The 17,052-nt window shown below is 43.8% G+C and overlaps 1 protein-coding gene across 2 annotated transcripts in view; it reads left to right on the forward strand.

The window, feature by feature from the left end:
- The window catches only part of GAP43 (growth associated protein 43), a 58,570-nt gene that overhangs the window by 25,289 nt on the left and 16,229 nt on the right, over positions 1-17,052 (forward strand). For both annotated transcript variants that reach the window (XM_064644407.1, XM_064644406.1), the window contains exon 2: positions 4,359-4,986. In XM_064644407.1, coding sequence (XP_064500477.1) covers positions 4,359-4,986 — 628 coding nt within the window. The remainder of the gene's footprint in view (positions 1-4,358; positions 4,987-17,052) is intronic.

The following is a 17,052-nucleotide window of genomic DNA, read 5'->3' on the forward strand; positions in this document are numbered from 1 at the left end:
CTGGAAAGCACCTAGTTTCTCCATTTCTCCTTTCCTGAAATACCAGCATGTGAGACATTTAAAAGGATCTGGACATTATAGTAACACTTTCTTAATTGTTTGCCATAATCTGACCCCCCTGTAAGCTGTGAGTTTGGAGACAAAAGGTGAAAAGGTGGCCAGAGATTACAAATCTTCTTGTGGTCATGGCTCCAGGGAATTTCTACATTTCTGGTACCTAAAAACTAACCTCTGCCCTACCTGTGTCTTAAACATTAATTTCTTATCTCCCACTCTCTCAGCTATGTGATAGCAAGGAAAATCTCACTTACAGGAACAGTCTGCCTGGGAAGGGATGTCCTAGAAACCTGGAGGTGTGGCAGACAAGCAGATGGAGATGGTGAGAGGATCATCCCTCTAGGACTAGAAAAATGCTGTGGGCTGTGTAGATTGAGACATAAAAGCCTAACAGTGTGTTTCATAAAAGCAAAGCTTTGCACAGTGTCTTCAGTGGGTATGTGAAGATGGTCCAAATAAAAAAATGGACATTTGACCACGTGTGTCTTTTTATATATCCATTTAGCTCTGTATCCACTAACCTCAGTGATTTCCAGTCCTTCTGCCATTATAGGATCTATGATTTATTTCACATTAAGTGAAACAGAGGACATTTGTTTTGTGTAAAATGGCAGTACATTGCATGTACTCTTACAATATCATGAATATGTCAATATTAAGTATTAGTATGAGTTTACTTTACATATAAGTGTGTAAATGAAGGGGGGATGTGATGGAATACTAATATGTGAAACCTATCCTTGCCAGACCTGGTTCCTATCTGGGAACTCTAGATTCCATACAAACACTAGTAATAATAGTCACTTTATTCTAGCCACAATTCTACAACTGAGATGTCATATATGCATGGATGATAGATAAGACAGACAGATTCCTTATTTTCCACTGACATGCTTTTGAATTCATCCTTGCAGGGCTGACTCACCCTTTTAGCCTTCCAAGGAAGACAAATTGCTTTCCAGGAGCTTTGCTGTATACAGGTTATTTTCGAGCGCTTCCTTAATTAAGGTTTATCTGCTGTGCACGTAATCCACAGATAAAAAGCCCTTGGTTTTTCTTTTGTGCGAGCAGAAGTTTTCCCCTGAATGACCTGTTTCTCACCCAACCCATTGTTATACAACATGACACACATACTGTATGGATACCCTGTCCTACCCCAGAAGTAGCTGCAGGCCAGTAGCCTGAAAAAAAGTCATTTTTCATGACTGGGATGCTTTCCTCTGGAAGGACTGAATAGAAATGGGATTCCTGAGGACCCAGTTGGCACAAACGATTAGCACATTTCTTTCATCCGTGATCTTGAACTCCACCTCTGCCCTAGTCTCATGTTTCTTATTTTTGTGTCTGAAATTATGCTGAAAGCACCCTGTTGGAAATACATTTTGCAGTTGCAAAACTTGGGATCTGGCAAGGACTCAAACAGATGTCATCTCAACTGGAATAAGAGGAATAAGAGGACAATGATGTAATTGGAATAGGAGAGGAGCCTTTTAACTCTGTCGTGCTTTAGGTGCAGGTGAGAAGTTTTAGTCTGACCTCTCTTGGCAGAAGTGCTCCCCCATTGCCTGCCAGATCAAGGGCTGGCTGGCAGGTCACAGCTCTCTTGTGAGCGCTGCTCCCTTGCTGCCCCTATTGCTTCCTGCTAGCAGTGGGAAGGAGATAAGCCTTCACAGGGCTACATAGCCCAGGTAACAGGATAACTCCTCTGAAGTCATAGAGTCGGACATGCAGCAGACCAGAATTCCCAATAGCTGTCCTTGGTTGGTGCAAGAGGTATGTGGGACCTTAAAGCAACAAGGCCAGTGGCAAGAGAGATCTCCCTTCAAGTGGCGAGAGACGTCTCCCTTCAGTCAATGGTTTTCATCTTTGTCTAGGGATTAACAATTTTGTCATATTCTCTCATGGTTTTGCAGGAATTAGGCATGGAGACTGGAACTTCAGGGTCTTGTAGTTATGTCTAAATTGTCTTTCCAGCCTCCCAATATTGTGTGCTGCTTGAGACTAGCCACAGTCCTTAGGGAGAGACAGTCAAAGCTAGCACATCTAAGTGTTATACAGTGCTATAAAGGAGTACCTACTCTATCTTCACGTTGCTGTGGCTACAGTGTAGTGCCAGGATACTCAAGATCTCCTTAAACTAGCTAGTTCAGGTATTAGGTTAGGTTGCCACAGCAACACAGGACTTACTGCAATCTGCAAACTTGTCTAAGGAACAAGATGGATGAGCCTTTGTGAGCTCTGCAGTTGGATAGTTTAAAGGTACTTCCAATTTGTTTCCAACCCCCTTGTGCTGAAGTAGTCTGAAAAGTTTACCCCATATGCTGAATAACACAGTGTCAAGTTAGCTATGCAAGAAAAAATATGAATACATGAATGGTTACAGCATGCTAGGGTCTGCATCGTCTTTGCACATAACCTTCACCTGCTCTCTGACAAGCTGAGACAAACATGAAAGATGACTTTCCATACAGTGTCACTGAATGCACTTTGGGAAGGGTAGACATAATGCTCAGATGGGCCCCTGTGGTTGGTGCAACAACCATTTTGCCCCTGGGCATGGTCAGGAGCACGAGAACTCCTTGTGCAGAATGCGGCATATTGATCTGTTACCTATTCATTCACAGGCTTACACCCACTGCAGAAGCACCTGGTCTCACTCTCAGACTTCCTGCTGTGTACAGACCCTCTGCATCAGTGGGGCAGCTCTTTTCCTTGATGATTTGAGACTGCTCATTCCCTGGCCACCCTACCCACTCCAGGAATGATGGGCACCAGTGGGGTGGGGGATCCTGTACTCACTGGGGACCCAGGGGAGGTAGTGAGTACCATGTCTGGCATGCCAGTGGACAACTGTTTGGTTCACTGGCACAGCTTTGCTCACACGTGTGCGCCTGACCCTACCTTGTGCTGTAGAAATGACCTTTTCCATTGTTTCCCAGGGGTTGTTGCCAGTGTGGCCAGTCCTCTCTCCCGCTCTCCACAGACATGAAGTTTGCAGTGGTGTATGTGAATGTTGCAGTGGCTTCTTCTCCCTTCTTCCTGCCTCACATTTATTTAATTTACTTATAGACTGTCCTCTCTCTCTGCTCTTCTTCTCCGGAGCCTTTCCCCAGATGGTACATCTTAGTTGCAGTGTTCAAGGCAGTGGTTCCCTCTTCCCATCCAGAGTAAACCTTCTATCTTTCTCAGCCAGATTGTTTTCTTTGTTTTCTTACTTGAACCAGTGTTGGAAAACAGGTGCAGACAGCAAACAGGCCAGTGGCTCTGCTTCCAAGTAGGTCTTTTGAATGCTTCCCAATGGGAATATTAATAGAACAGTGTCCTTTTATCAATATGCAGCTGAGATGTTACTTGCCCAAGGGCTGCTAAATTATTGGGGTGAAGAATGGTATGTCCTGTAGATTCAGTGGAGGTTTATAAGCTGAGCATTATCTCTCTGCAGCAGACCAGCATAAGGCACAGGCTCTGTTTTGGTCCCATTTAAAACTCTAATGCATGATTTAAGTCTAAAAAACATGGGGAATGCCTGTTCTTTGTTACAAGGCTGAATTTCACCCAATAGTCAGAGAAATAATAATAGTCTGCTGAAATTGGAAAGACTGATATTAATCTGCCTATTAATCCTTCAGTGAAACCATGAGCGGAGAGCAAAGGCAAAGTGCTTGGAGTGCTTGCAGGCAGGGTGTTTATGAGGAGTATATCCTGTGCATATCTGTGTGTGTCTGACAGCACATAACTGCAGTGGGGAGGGCAGCAATACTGTTCTCTGTTGGCAATCCTGAGCCAAAAAGCTATAACAGACAAAGCACTTGGTGTCATTAGAGTCACACACCTGTGAAACAAGGTGTCATTAAAAAGAAACACAGAAGGCAAAGGTGGATTTGGAAGGACTGTGAAAATCCCCCTCGGGAGAGTGTTCTGAACATGATTAGGGGAAGAATTGGTGTATTTCAAAATGGATGGGAAAACAAATCATGGGAATAGAGACAACCCATCTGGTGCAAGCATTTCCACACAGCCAAGATGCTCTCAGCATTGCTGACGGAGATGATGAGGTGCTTTAAATTCCTTTTACAAACCTCTGGCTGGAGGTTTGGCTGGAGACCTAAATCTGTCCAGCCTTAGCATGAAATCAGAGCCACCTGGCTCCAAACCCATACTAAATGGAAAGGCTGCTTTGAAAGTTGTCACAGGTTAGCAGGAGGGGAAGGTGGGACATTCCCAATAAAATCAGTGATACATCTGGAGAAATCTTATCTCCCTTTTTCTCCTCTGCCCTCCTCCCTTGTTCTTCTTCAAAGGTTGAAAAAAATGAGGACGGAGACCAAAAGATCGAGCAAGATGGCATCAAACCAGAAGATAAAGCTCATAAGGCAGCCACCAAAATCCAGGCCAGCTTCCGCGGACACATAACAAGGAAAAAGCTCAAGGGGGAGAAGAAGGGAGATGCCCCAGCATCTGAGACTGATGCTGCCGACAAGAAGGAGGAAGGCCCTGCTGGTGGAGCAGCCGAGAACAAAGAAAGCGAGGCTCCCACTGCCACAGAAGCAGCCGCCGCTGACAGTGCCCAGCTGGAGGAGGGCAGCAAAGACAGCAGCGCGCCAGCAGAGGAGAAAAAAGGGGATGGAGCCGCTGACACGGCCTCAGAGCAGCCAGCCCCACAGGCTGCCACTCCTGCTGCATCCTCAGAGGAAAAGCCCACTGCTGCCACTGCCCCCGAAAGGGAAAGTGCCACTAAAGCTTCCACTGATAACTCGCCGTCCTTGAAGGCTGACGAAGCCCAAGACAAAGAGGAGCCTAAACAAGCCGACGTGCCTGCTGCTGACACCACTGCCACCACCACCCCTGCTGCAGAGGATGCTACTGCCAAGGCAACAGCGCAACCCCAAATGGAGACAGTGGAGAGCAGCCAAACCGAAGAGAAGACAGGTGAGTGAATGCCTCGCTGGGGAATGGGCCTCTTCAGAAATGGATACCTCCCTTGGTCTGCTGGGGATGCAAAGTTGGCCAGCAAGAGCTGGTGCAGGGATTAGACTGAGAGTTAACAAGGGAATTCCCTTGCTGGGTTTTAGGGGTGGTGGGAGATTAATTTTCTTGCTTAACACCCTCTTCCTTGCTTCCTGTCAGCTTTTAGAAATATTGCACCTCATGTCAAAATTCCTGTTCCTTTAGATAGAAGTGTCATCCAGGCCTTTTTTTCATGGTGGCAGGAGAGTGTCAGCCAGCTGGGAGGCTTGGAGGAACTGGAGAGAGCTCCCCAAGCTCTGCATATGCTAAAAATAGTGATGAGCTCAGGCGGGTCCAGTGGGGCAGCAAAACAACCCGAGCTGATACCAGCTCACCAGAGGCTTCTAACTTGAGCTGAAAATCTCACAAGACCACATCTCTCTCATACTGCAGGAGGCCATTTAACCTTGCTGGTGGAATGGTCAAGAAGGAGTCAAAAGAGTCTTTCTTCCATCTGCTTGTGAATGGGTGATATTCTTAGTAGAACCACCTCCTAGTCATTAACATCATTTTATCAACAGTGCTTATGGTTTCATCCACATCAATCCCTCGAGCCTCTCTGCTCGGAGAGGCCCATGACAGCCATGCTTGCATGAAGCTTTTAGACGTGTCAGCTGGTTCAGACTCATATAGTAAGAGGATCAGGTGGGGAAAGGGAAGTAAAGGCCCTGACAGCTCAGTGAGTGAGGACAGAAGAGAGGGTTGAATGCCAAGAGTCACTCTAGGAGGTGTTTTCAACTCTTTCCCCTTAGAAGGGGTGAAAAGTTCCAAGAGGCAAAAGTGGGCATTTTTGACAGAGGTATATTGTTTACAAACCATAAAGAAGAGTTTGTTTTGAATTGTAATACTGAGCTGGGCAGAAAATAAATCAAAGAACTGAGAACATTTTTCTTTCTTGTTCTTTGCTTTCCTTATTTTGTCAAAGAAAAATAACATAAACAACAAAAAAAAGGTTAGATTGGGTAGACACCGCATGAAAATCAGTTAAGAGGCACTGCCAAGCAAAACTGACCTCCACATTTATGAAACACTCCGTTGTACAGGGAATTCTGCATTCATTAGCTTTTTGGGGGAAAATGTAGCATAGCATCTTGATATTCATAAACAGCCTGATGTAAATTTTAGAGAGCCTCAGCATCCAGTCTTGTACTTATTGATGTTTCTCCATAATTTCATTTGGTCCACTACTTCTCCTCCACAAATTACAACTCCCACTCTCTAATTAGACTTTCAAGCTTCATAGCTAACCCAGGGCTTCCGGCTACTGTATTCCTGCTCAACAAAGTGGAGACATAGGAAAGAACAGATATCCAAAAGGACAGATTAAGTACTGGGAGAGGAACTCATGCAGAACATTTATGATTTAAGGTATGGGCAAGGGGAGCAGCCTTCAAGAATGTGAGTCTAAACTGATTATACACAACTACAAAGAGTTGTTGGTTTTACCTCTGCTCATTTATAAGTTCCTAGAAATAAGCCTTGAAATGCATTGTCCCTGTTGGCTTTTTGGTCTTCAGGTCTCCAGCTCTTTGTTCTTACTTTGTGTGATAAGTTGAGTGGAAACATAAATGTCATGTCATTTGTGAAATATAATTTGGAATGCTGCATGCTGTACTTGTGTTGGTTTTATACTTGCCAAAGGTATAAACATCAATGGCAAAACCAGAACAGAGTGAATCAGTGTTTTGGGGTCCTCTGTACAGAGGATAATGAATGTTAATTACCTTTTATTTAAGGCTTAGGGTTGCCTTATTCCTAAACAGGAATGATTCTCCTTTGAGTTAACATTCCATTTTTACTCAGATTAATCTGCTCTAATTGATAGAAGTAGGAAAATTATAGTAGCAGGCTACTTCATTTGCTTAATTTTACCTGTTTTGAGTTGCCACTCATCAAAGAATGGTTTATTTCTATGCAGTGTTCTGAATAATTTACAGATATCTTCCCCATGCTCTTGTTGGCTTTAACATCATTTGAAGTGGCCAACCATTCATGGCCACATTATTTGAAGTGGCCATTTAAATATATGATTTAATATGCATTTGCACATGATACTATTACTTATGTAAATATCTATCCAACAGAATAAGTTGGAAAATCTACAATCAAATATATATTTAAAAATGAGTTTTCAGTGGTTGAGTGTTAAAGACCAGTATCTGCATCTATTTATACTTATTCAGTATGCATGCAGTAATACTCAAGCTTAGCAATGTTTGCAGAAAGCAAACAGGAAAGGTATGTGGCCAGAGTCAAGCTGATAGCCTCTTTAAAATGTTAATGAATATAGATTTTTTTCCTGAATTCCTATTCCAGTATGATATCAGCCTTCCAGTCACAAACCCGAACAGCTGGCTAAGTGTCCCCAGAGTCATTCAGGAAAGAAATGCAAAAAGATTAGATAGTCTTCTTGTCCATCTCCCTGAGGATGCAGGGCTGTGCTCTGCAATACACTCTACAGCACAGTGTTCACAATAGTAAGAAGCTGCTACTTCCTTAAAGAATATTCCTCTAAAGAGCATCATCACGTTACAAAAGTACCACAGACAGGAAATATTTCCTTACAGAAAGCCTGTGTTTTCTTTTTTACTATCTTCATCCTATTACTCCCTCTCATCTCTTTAAACCTCTGTTTCTCTCTTGGTACTTACTCTTTCCATAGACTTAAAGACATTTGCCGTGTCTTGACCTTTCTCCCAGACATCCCCCAGCAAATGCAGCACTGGTAGTTGCTGGCATGGCTGTGATGGTCATTCATGAAAGAGGGAGGGCTACCAAACTTCTGCCACTCCAGCACTCCTGCAGCCCGGGGACAGATCCTCTTTCAGCTTCATCAGTCCCCTTGGCTTTCAAAGGTCATCTCTTATCATTTCTGTGATCGAAGACTGGCACAGTAGTATGCAGTGTCAGGCTGCCAAAAATAAATCAAATTGGCTCCTAGCCAATGTCATCAGTTGGCTGGTTGCCATGGCATGCTTGGCTGCTACTACCGTGAGGTGTGCCGACCGTGCTACTTCTGTGCAGCGACATTCACCTGCCTTGAATTTTACTACAGTGGCTGTATTGTGTTATCTGTGAATACCTTCCCCAGTGCAAGCATGAGCAAAAGGCAAGGGCATTTAATTTATATCCAGAAGAAATTTTTGCCTTTGTCTAAGCGCTGGATGAAAAAAAAGAGAGGAAGCAGGGAGAGGAATAACTAGCCTGATAAAGACAAGCACAGTTTTAAATGCTTAATATTTAATGTTTCTGAAATGGGGGAGAGATGGAGTGGTTCCTTGTACTAGCGAGTAGTTCCCTTGACAGAGTTCAGCTCTCCTTGTTATTCAGTTCCATGTACTCTGTCTGTTGGTAATGGCTAAGGAAATGGCTTCAAGTAACTGTCCTGTATCCAGTATTAGTTGGTCTGGAACCACAGGCATTTCCAGTTGTATGGTAGGGCAGTTTCTAAGCAATCCTCAATGTACCAAAAAGTATATGGAAAAAACAGATGAATTCCAACCTGGGTAAGGCATGAAGAGAGTCAGTGGGCTTTTTTAGTGGCAATGAGGGATTGATGCAAGAAGGACAATCTCTTAAACCTCTTCACAGTTTTTGGTGGATGAATAGCATGGCAAAAAGTTGTCTTCTCATCTGAGCTTCCTTGTGTTATGTTTATAGGTTTTCTGTTATGATCCAACCTTTGCCTCTTTTGTTGGTATTATGCTTAGAGAGGCTTGCTTATATGCCAATCTACTCAACAGGATAAAATTCAAATGTGGTAGGGAGGAATTTATACATTGCATATGGACGAGGAAGTGAGACTTATTTTAATCTAGGTTTCATTGGCTTAAATCCAGAGAGTCTCCATCAAAGTTACCAGAAAGAGTCTATGTTAGTGCAGCTTTGAAGTGAGATCAGCATCCAGCATAGCAGACTATGGAAGAAGATGGGCTACTACGTACTTTACGGGGAGGAGAGGAGGTGAATGTCACACAATGTTCAATTCTCTTTGTACTTTCACAAGTTTTCGAGTTTCACCTCCAAATTTGGCTGGCTCTTACATCAAAAGCACTCTCATTTTGTCAGGGAAGAATACAACAAAGCCCAGGAACGTGAAAGAGTAAATTGTGCCTAAGGAAATAAAAGGATCTTCTTTTGTTGGGAAATGAAGAAGAATGCTTTTTCCTGGTTGATGAAATAGCTTTACAGTGGAGAAGCTTCACAGCTGAAATGAAAATCAGCCAGGTGACAATTGCTTTGCATATAAGCGGACCAGCAGTTCCCCCCGGGGTCCTGTATCCTGCAAGCAAGGAGCACTGGGAGGCACAATCTTCACTTCATTTCCTCAGAGGAAACAAGTCCCTATGGATCCTTTTTCATGGTTTAGAATTGAATCTGTTCTTTGTTTTCAGTTAAATCACCATATTGGTGAAAGGACAATACTTGCTGCACGTAGGGAGCACTGGCTGTATAAAGACACTGTCTATTGTCTTGTACCAGCTAGAAGGTACAGCCTAAGCAAGAGGATTGCAGTTGTATGACTTGGAATTTCAGTCTTGGCCCATGGGTAGCTGGCATGAGGCAGAACAACCTCTCTGACATTCCTGTTTCATGGAAGCTTATCTCTGCTGCTGCACCTGGCAGCCAAGGAAAGCAATGCAAATACAGTAGTCTTCCCATGACTGCCCCAGAGGGAACAAATCTAAGCAAGGATGCCAATATTTTCTTGTCTGCAGTACTACTCCAGCAACAAAGTAGGAATATAAATAGAATTTAGATTACTTGACACATGCTGGAGTATGAAGTGTATGTCTAGTCCTCAGTTGCTCTGAAATTTTTAATCTTTGCATTGTGTCTACATGGGCATAAGCATTGTGTAGGTATTTCACAACCAGGTTTGCATTGGTGCAAATAGCCATGTGAGGGGCAGGGTCAGAAAAGTGAACTGTCACAATTTTCCTACACACAGCATGCTACAGGTGCAGGATTTCCTCCTCTGTTGCAGTGAAATACTGTCTCTTGTCCCATGTGTGCCTCAGGTCTGCTGCTTCCTAATGAGGTGCAGCTTGCCCCATATAGGTGGGAACTGTACTAGTGGGCTAGTGGTGAAGCAGCACTTGACCTCTTTTAATAAAATCTTAGGTGACACTAAGCATATTTACTGATTAAAAGGTGTGGACTGACTCTGGATAAGGCCTCTTGAGGAAAGAAGGTTAACCACTCTTTTGTACCAAAGAGGTAACAGTTCTTTTAGAGCCTCAGTAAGAAATACATGGACACTCAAGGCTGGTTTAGTGGGTTATTTTGAGAAGGGTGCAAATTACAGAAAGGGTGACAGCAGTCTTTCATCCCTTATGATGCTGGGAACTGCAGCTGTTGCAGTATCAGAAATCATGGCATGCTGCACAGAGTTCCTGTTCATGGAGAGGGTTGGCCAGCCTCACTATTTTTCGCATCTCTATGGTATTCTTCCAACAGAACAAAGATATCAGCCTTGAGCCTATACAAATCTGAACTTTCTAGGTGATATATCAAGGTTTGCACTCTTACACATCTTCATAGGATGGAGCTCCTATGAGCCATACATACAGATGATATTGTTTAGGGGCAGTGCATACTAATGTCATGGTATGTGCTCATGTTGTATGGTAGTCACTCATGCTAACATGTGGCTCTCTACAGCCGAGACCAATGGTTAAACTCCACCTAGATTTTGCTCAAAATCACTCTCTCATTACAAGGTTTTTCACGGAGGCTCACTGCATCTGCAGTCAGATCATCTTCAGAAAATGCTCTGAAATCTCTACATGGGAGGAATGCTTTCTGCCATAAATGACAACTAAAATTTCTCCTGAGAAAGGCTCAAATAGCAGACCAGTGAATAGTCTATACAGACAATGAAATTTAGGTGGTGACTGTTTGCTGTATCTGCCAAAAGTGCTCTGCACTACTGCCAGTGTCATCTCTTTACACTAGGATCAAGTAGGCTGAACTTTTCAGATAGATATAAGCTTGCAGAGTATCAGCTGGGATTTACAGCTCCAAGGAGCAGAACTTTAAAAGTAGCAGTACTGACTCCGTAGTACAGATGGCTGCCAAGTGCAGAGGAAAAGGATTTGGAAAGTTCACCAGGTCAGCACAATCAGATTAGTTAAACATTCCTCAAGAGCTGTGTAATACGTGCATTAATACTGGATTATCAATGCCAGTGCAGTGATCACTTCCAATCTCCATGGAAATTCCATGGACTCTGGCAAGGTGAAGTTGTACTCGCAAGGATCCATGCAAATAACTGGTAGAGAAACATACAAGTTGCCAAGCCAGGTCAGACCTAACATCTATTTATTGTACTTCTCACAGTAGCTAGCAAGAAATACTGCTATGGGCAGATCTGGGGTAAACTGCCTCTCTACTACTAGGGCTCATCACTGTCCTCTACTGTCTAGGATTTGGTTTAGCAGGTAAAGCATGATGTGTTCTCTCTTTTGATGCTAATATAAATGCAGCGTTATATCACGTGTATATATATATATATATGTATATACACACATATATATATAGTATCTGATTGACTAAGTGTCAGCAGCTTCCCCAAGTCCAACCAACTGTACAATGCCCATAAAGTTCTGTGACAAATTGGCCACCACTGCTTTAAATATCTTTCTGTACTTGTGCCACGTCACAGAAAGAGCAAAAGCTTCTGATAGCCCTACTTTATGTAATTGATTATTGTATATATAGCATCATATAATATGCATTTATGCACAGAGGGCATGGTACCATAGCTCTTGCTGTTCACCTCTTTCATGGAGAAAACAAAAGCAGTGCTTTCAATTGCTTTTTTATATGAAATTACTCCCATGCTTTTTAGGATCTTTGTTGCTTTTCTCTTCACTCCCTTTAAATCTGTGAATCTCCTTTATGAGATGGAGTGACAGATACTGTTTACACTAGTCCAGAAAAGGCTGTACTTCTATACACTTATTTCCAGGAAAGCAATATTTCTTTCTTTTTCCTTCTCATCCCATTTGTTAGGCACAGCAACATCTTTGCCTTTTGAAGACAGCTACCCAATGAGCACTGATGACTGCAGTGACTTGGGAGTTCTCCTCTTTGTAAAGACACTGCCAAAATATTTTATTCAGCCATATGATGATCTGTGAGACTGGGGAGTGGGCAAGAGAGCCAAGGAAAATGTAAGCAGTGGCAGAAGGCTTACAAGTCAAGCCACCGGCATCAGCTCTGTGGAATAGTTTCCACCTCCAGTTCTGGACCTCCAATAGACCTGTGAAAGACCATATTACAACTGAATTTGAACAGGTCTCTAGACATAAATTATTTCTCAACAGTACACTCATGCTGCAAGCTTGACTTAAAGAAGGGCTTCCTTATTCCCTAGCTTTCCTATCTGTTTGTGTTAAATGTCTTTCAGGCAGAAAATAGAGGAGACACTTTAAAAAAAGGTGTGTGGGAAACCCAAATGATGGAGAGTACTATTATCATGTGCTTAGCTGTTCTCCGAAGGAGAGTCCAGTCTGGTTTTGTGGGTTACCAGAATTGCAGCTTTCTTCCTAGTTCTGTATTCCCTGCTAAAGGCTCCTTTTACATATCCTTTAGCTCTAATGGCCTGTACCATGTAAAGAGCCTTAGCTGTATCATCACCAAATGTGAATGTGATCTGTGGAAATGTTTCTTTTTTCTTTCTGTGTCCTTAGTTACATCAGTGTCAGCATGGGACACTGGAACAGAACGGAAGATCTCAGCTGAGGTCCTGGCAGTCAGGAGTCCCTGTTGGACACCTGCCCTTTGCAGGGCTGAGAGTAGTCAGGAAAAGAACTATGGAAAGCTGGACAGTGTCCAGAGATGTAAAGGAAAATGTTCTTCCCCTAATGACCGGAAAAGTGAGACTCAATGCTTCATGCAAATAAGTCTTAGATAAAGGTCATAAGGTCCCAATTATCCACTGTTCAAAGAACCACACACTTTCCAGCTGTACCTTGAGGCAACAGCAAATGAGTCCTCTTTTCATTATGAAAGAAAGCAGAAGGTGGAAGACACTATTCAGCCTCTCCATCTTCCTTCAGCAAAACACTGTAATTGGGAATGCTATTAAAGATAACCGGATATTACCTGTAACCTACAGGGGTTAATGAAGAAGAAAATCTCTCTGACATTTGGACAGTGCTAAAGTGGTGCAGTGCTACAGAACCATAGCTGACAATGCATTGCATGTACCGGGAAAGGGATAGGAGAGCAGCAGCAAGAGCTGGGACCATTATGAAGAGGATTTCCCAGACTTTGACAAAGCTGTCTTAGCAGCTGTGAAGAAATATTTCAAGGACCTTGATAACCATTTGACTTGATAACCATTTGAAGAGATGGAAGATGGAATAAGGTAGAAGTAATTTAAAGTTGGGGTGGTGGCAAGTACTTTTAAAAAGTACTTTTTAACTGGAGGCATGCGTTGATTTGGAAATGACAAAAGCCTCTAAGAGGGAGGTGTGAATGAAAGCTTGTGTAGACTAGGTACGTAACTAGGCCCATAACTAGGTCTATAACTCCATAATTTGTAGTTTTCAAATGATTATAGGACTCCATTCCCTTACTGGTTGTGGGCTTAGAAATGAAAGGATGTGTATTCCAGCTTAGACATACTGTGTTACCTACTCTACTTATGAAAGGCTAGGATTTCACCTGTGATTTCAGCATCAGTGTCGTAAGTAATTCAGGGTAATCTTCAGTCATCAGTGCTGAAACAAGGGATATGCCAAAGGAGACCAAACTCTGGGATGGAGCCTGCCCCACTGCACTTCAGAAAGATGTGTGAGTTGAAGGAGTCTGTGGTCTTATTCTTAGATCTGCTCACAAATGGTCTCACATATGTTTCTTCCCCTGGAAGGGACTCAGTGCAATATTGTTATATTGGTCTTCTGCTTTCCCTTGTTGTCAGAAGAGATGAAAATCCCCCACATCCGAGGGTTGCTGTGAGTTTACCTTCAGTAAGGCTGCTGTAATTTATAGGAGCAGCAATTCTGTCTGGCCCTTTGTCTGCATTCTCAGTCCGTTACTCAATTGGTACACCAGAGATCCAGATGGTGGAAGAAAGTAACTTCTTTATTGCCAAACACTGAGCAGGGAGTGTCACCTAGATCTTGCAACTCTGTGCCACACCTGCTCAGTCCTGCATCTGTCCCTTGGAACAGCTCCTGTGTTTAGCATGGACATTCAGGGTGCTGCAGGTTTTCAAGAAGTGAGACTGGTGGGTGTTTGGAAGATGCCTCAGTAGTGCAAACAGTTTCGGCGCATGCCTTTAAGCTTATCTTTGAGGTTGAAGGTGTGTTGCCACAAAGCCATCCCAACACTGCCTCCATGGCTTCCTTGGGAAGACTTACCAGTGTGGCCAAACATGGTGCCAGGCACAGGGACTGAACTTGACATGGCACAACGTCTCCCAGACACACCTGAGGCTCACCAGGAAGGCAGGGGGAAGAAATGCACAGCACTGCTGCTGAGCAGCAGACTTTGGTCTCAAGAGACACTAACCTAGCACTGTTCACTGCACTCAACAAAGAGACACAAAGTGAGAAAGAAAACGTGTCTTTTTCCCTCAAGGTAGAAAACGTTCTTCATGGCTGAAGACAAATGACTGTTAGAAAGATGAAGTCACTGATTTTTACATCAGAGAAGGAGAAAATTCCAGACACTCCTAACTAATGTAGCATACAACTACTTCTTGTCCTCATTTCCAGAAAAAACACATACACATGGTTCTCCCAAACAGAGGAGTAAAGTCTTGTTGCAGTTCAAATCACAACCACACAGGGCTTCTGAGTCTGCTGGACTGGAATTTTTTTGTGAAACTCTTTTTTTCATTAAAGAACCCTTTAATTTTTCAAATGTAAACATAATATACCAGTACCAGGAATTATGGGATTTGTAGATTAAAGCAGTAAGAGCAACCTTTACGTGCTTTTAAAGTAGCTAGCATGTCAGGGTTGGGTACTCCCTCAATGGGACAGAAGACAAGGTGGGGCCATGCCTTATGCTAGGAAGCTAAAATCCATTGGGCTGCTGGACAAAGTTTCCCCTGATCCCTCCTGCTGGAGCTATTCCACTTTGTATAAATTATTTATTATTTGCTGGAGCCAGGAAGTGGAGTTTGGTCTCCCCTATTCCAGATGAGTGCATTCACCACTAGTCTACAGAGTCCATGTTTTCCTCTGGCCCAATGAATATTTAATGACTTATGGAAGTGGAACAGCTCCATCAGGAGAGGAAGAGTAAGAGAGACATGTTCATTCATGTGGATATCTCACAACATCGCTCTGTGACCAGCAGGCAAGACCTAAGCCAAGGACCTTGGCAGCAAATAAAATCAGCTGGAGGACCAGGGGAGACAATATGAGCACGAAACACTGGGGTCCCACTTCCTACGTCTCAGTGCTGTTTCAGAGCAATTTCAGAGCAGCTCAGGCCTGGTGAGTTCATGTATTGTACAAGGCCCTCTTCTTGTGACTGCAGTCACCACAATGGTGGTGCCCAAGCCTAAAGTATGGGCTGTTCCACCTTGGCCAAAAACTTAGAAACTCTGCAAGTGGGACCTGTGGTAACTCACAGTCTCTGTGGACCTGTGCAGAGCTAAGCTTCATGGCAGACTTTGGCTAAGCAGTGAGATAGTGAAGGAGCAGCTGCTGCTTGCCCCTACAGCTGAGCCAGGGCTACCTTGGCTGGAAGTGTTAGCAAGGGACAGCCAAAGCAGTGCTGAAATGCCTGGGAGAGAAGCTGTGTTTTTGTAGAGTAGCTCAGCAAAGGGCCATCTTAGCCGCCTGGATACTTTTTCTGCCATAGAGGGCAGTACTGAGGAGCTTCAACTTTGCTGTTGACAATCCAGACACACCTGCTGCTCCGCAGAGGTGATGCAAGCTGGCCATGGCACAGCTGGCTCTGCTTGGGGCTTTGGGCTGCCTCTCTGTGCCCCTAGGAGGTCTCTCCAGCATTTGCAGCTGTCCCACTGAATGCTCTCGTGTCAAGGCCGAATTCATTAACCGCCTGATTGAGTTGTTATTGTGAAAAGCCAATTAAACTGAGATGGCTACTGTGGGACAGTCACATTGGTTCGCTTGGTGCAGCACTAAGAGAATTCAAAGACTGGGAAGTCCCTCTCAAACTGGGAGAAATGGCTCTAAAAACCGGTTAAAAAAAAAAAGAGGGGCAAATAAAAACCCCAACGAAAACCCCCAAGAGCCCCCAAAAAACAAAACAAAACAAAAAACCAACCACCAGACCACCAAACCTGCCAGATTTGAATTAAAATCAGAATTACTGATGCTAGCTGCTGCCACCTTCACAGGGAAGAGTGGTGCTGGCAATAAGAGCACTCATGAACAGTTTTGCAGGTAGCTCCTTGCTTCCCTCATGCTGTGCAGCTTGGCTCTCTGACAGTGACCAGTGCCTGGCTCAGGGCTGCTCTACACTTCCTTTCCCCTAGAGGTGACCACTTACCGAGCAGGCATCACCACGCAGCCCAACCTCCCATCTGAAGTCAAACTGTGACTTTTTACCTCCCAACCCTTAAGCTTTCTCATGGGTACCCCAAGGGATGAGGCTACAAACTGAGGAGGATCTGACCTTTGCAGGATGATCTGGTGAAAGTGTCCACCTGCCCATCCAGTTTTGCAGGGCAGGTGCTGTGACCCCTAATCTTTCTGTCTGTGGAGGCTGTGATTAAACAGTCCCAGACAGGGGATTTCTAGAAGATAGGAGGGTTGTTCTGCACCAGTAATGCCACTTTGTGTTGTCTTGAAGTGGGGATTTCCCCACAAGTGCTCTTAGTTCAAAATGCCTCTCCATGTGTCTGGGCTCTCAAATCTCCTCCTGTTGAAATGAAAAGCAAAGGCTCCCAGGAGCTTCATTGGGTACAGCTTGAAGCCTGAACTGCCTTCTAGAAAGCGGTGTCAGTGTTTCAGTGCCCATTCTGCATAAAACACATTTGGGATTCTAAGGGTG

Source organism: Pseudopipra pipra, chromosome 2 (assembly GCF_036250125.1).
Source record: "Pseudopipra pipra isolate bDixPip1 chromosome 2, bDixPip1.hap1, whole genome shotgun sequence".
Lineage (NCBI taxonomy): Eukaryota > Metazoa > Chordata > Aves > Passeriformes > Pipridae > Pseudopipra > Pseudopipra pipra.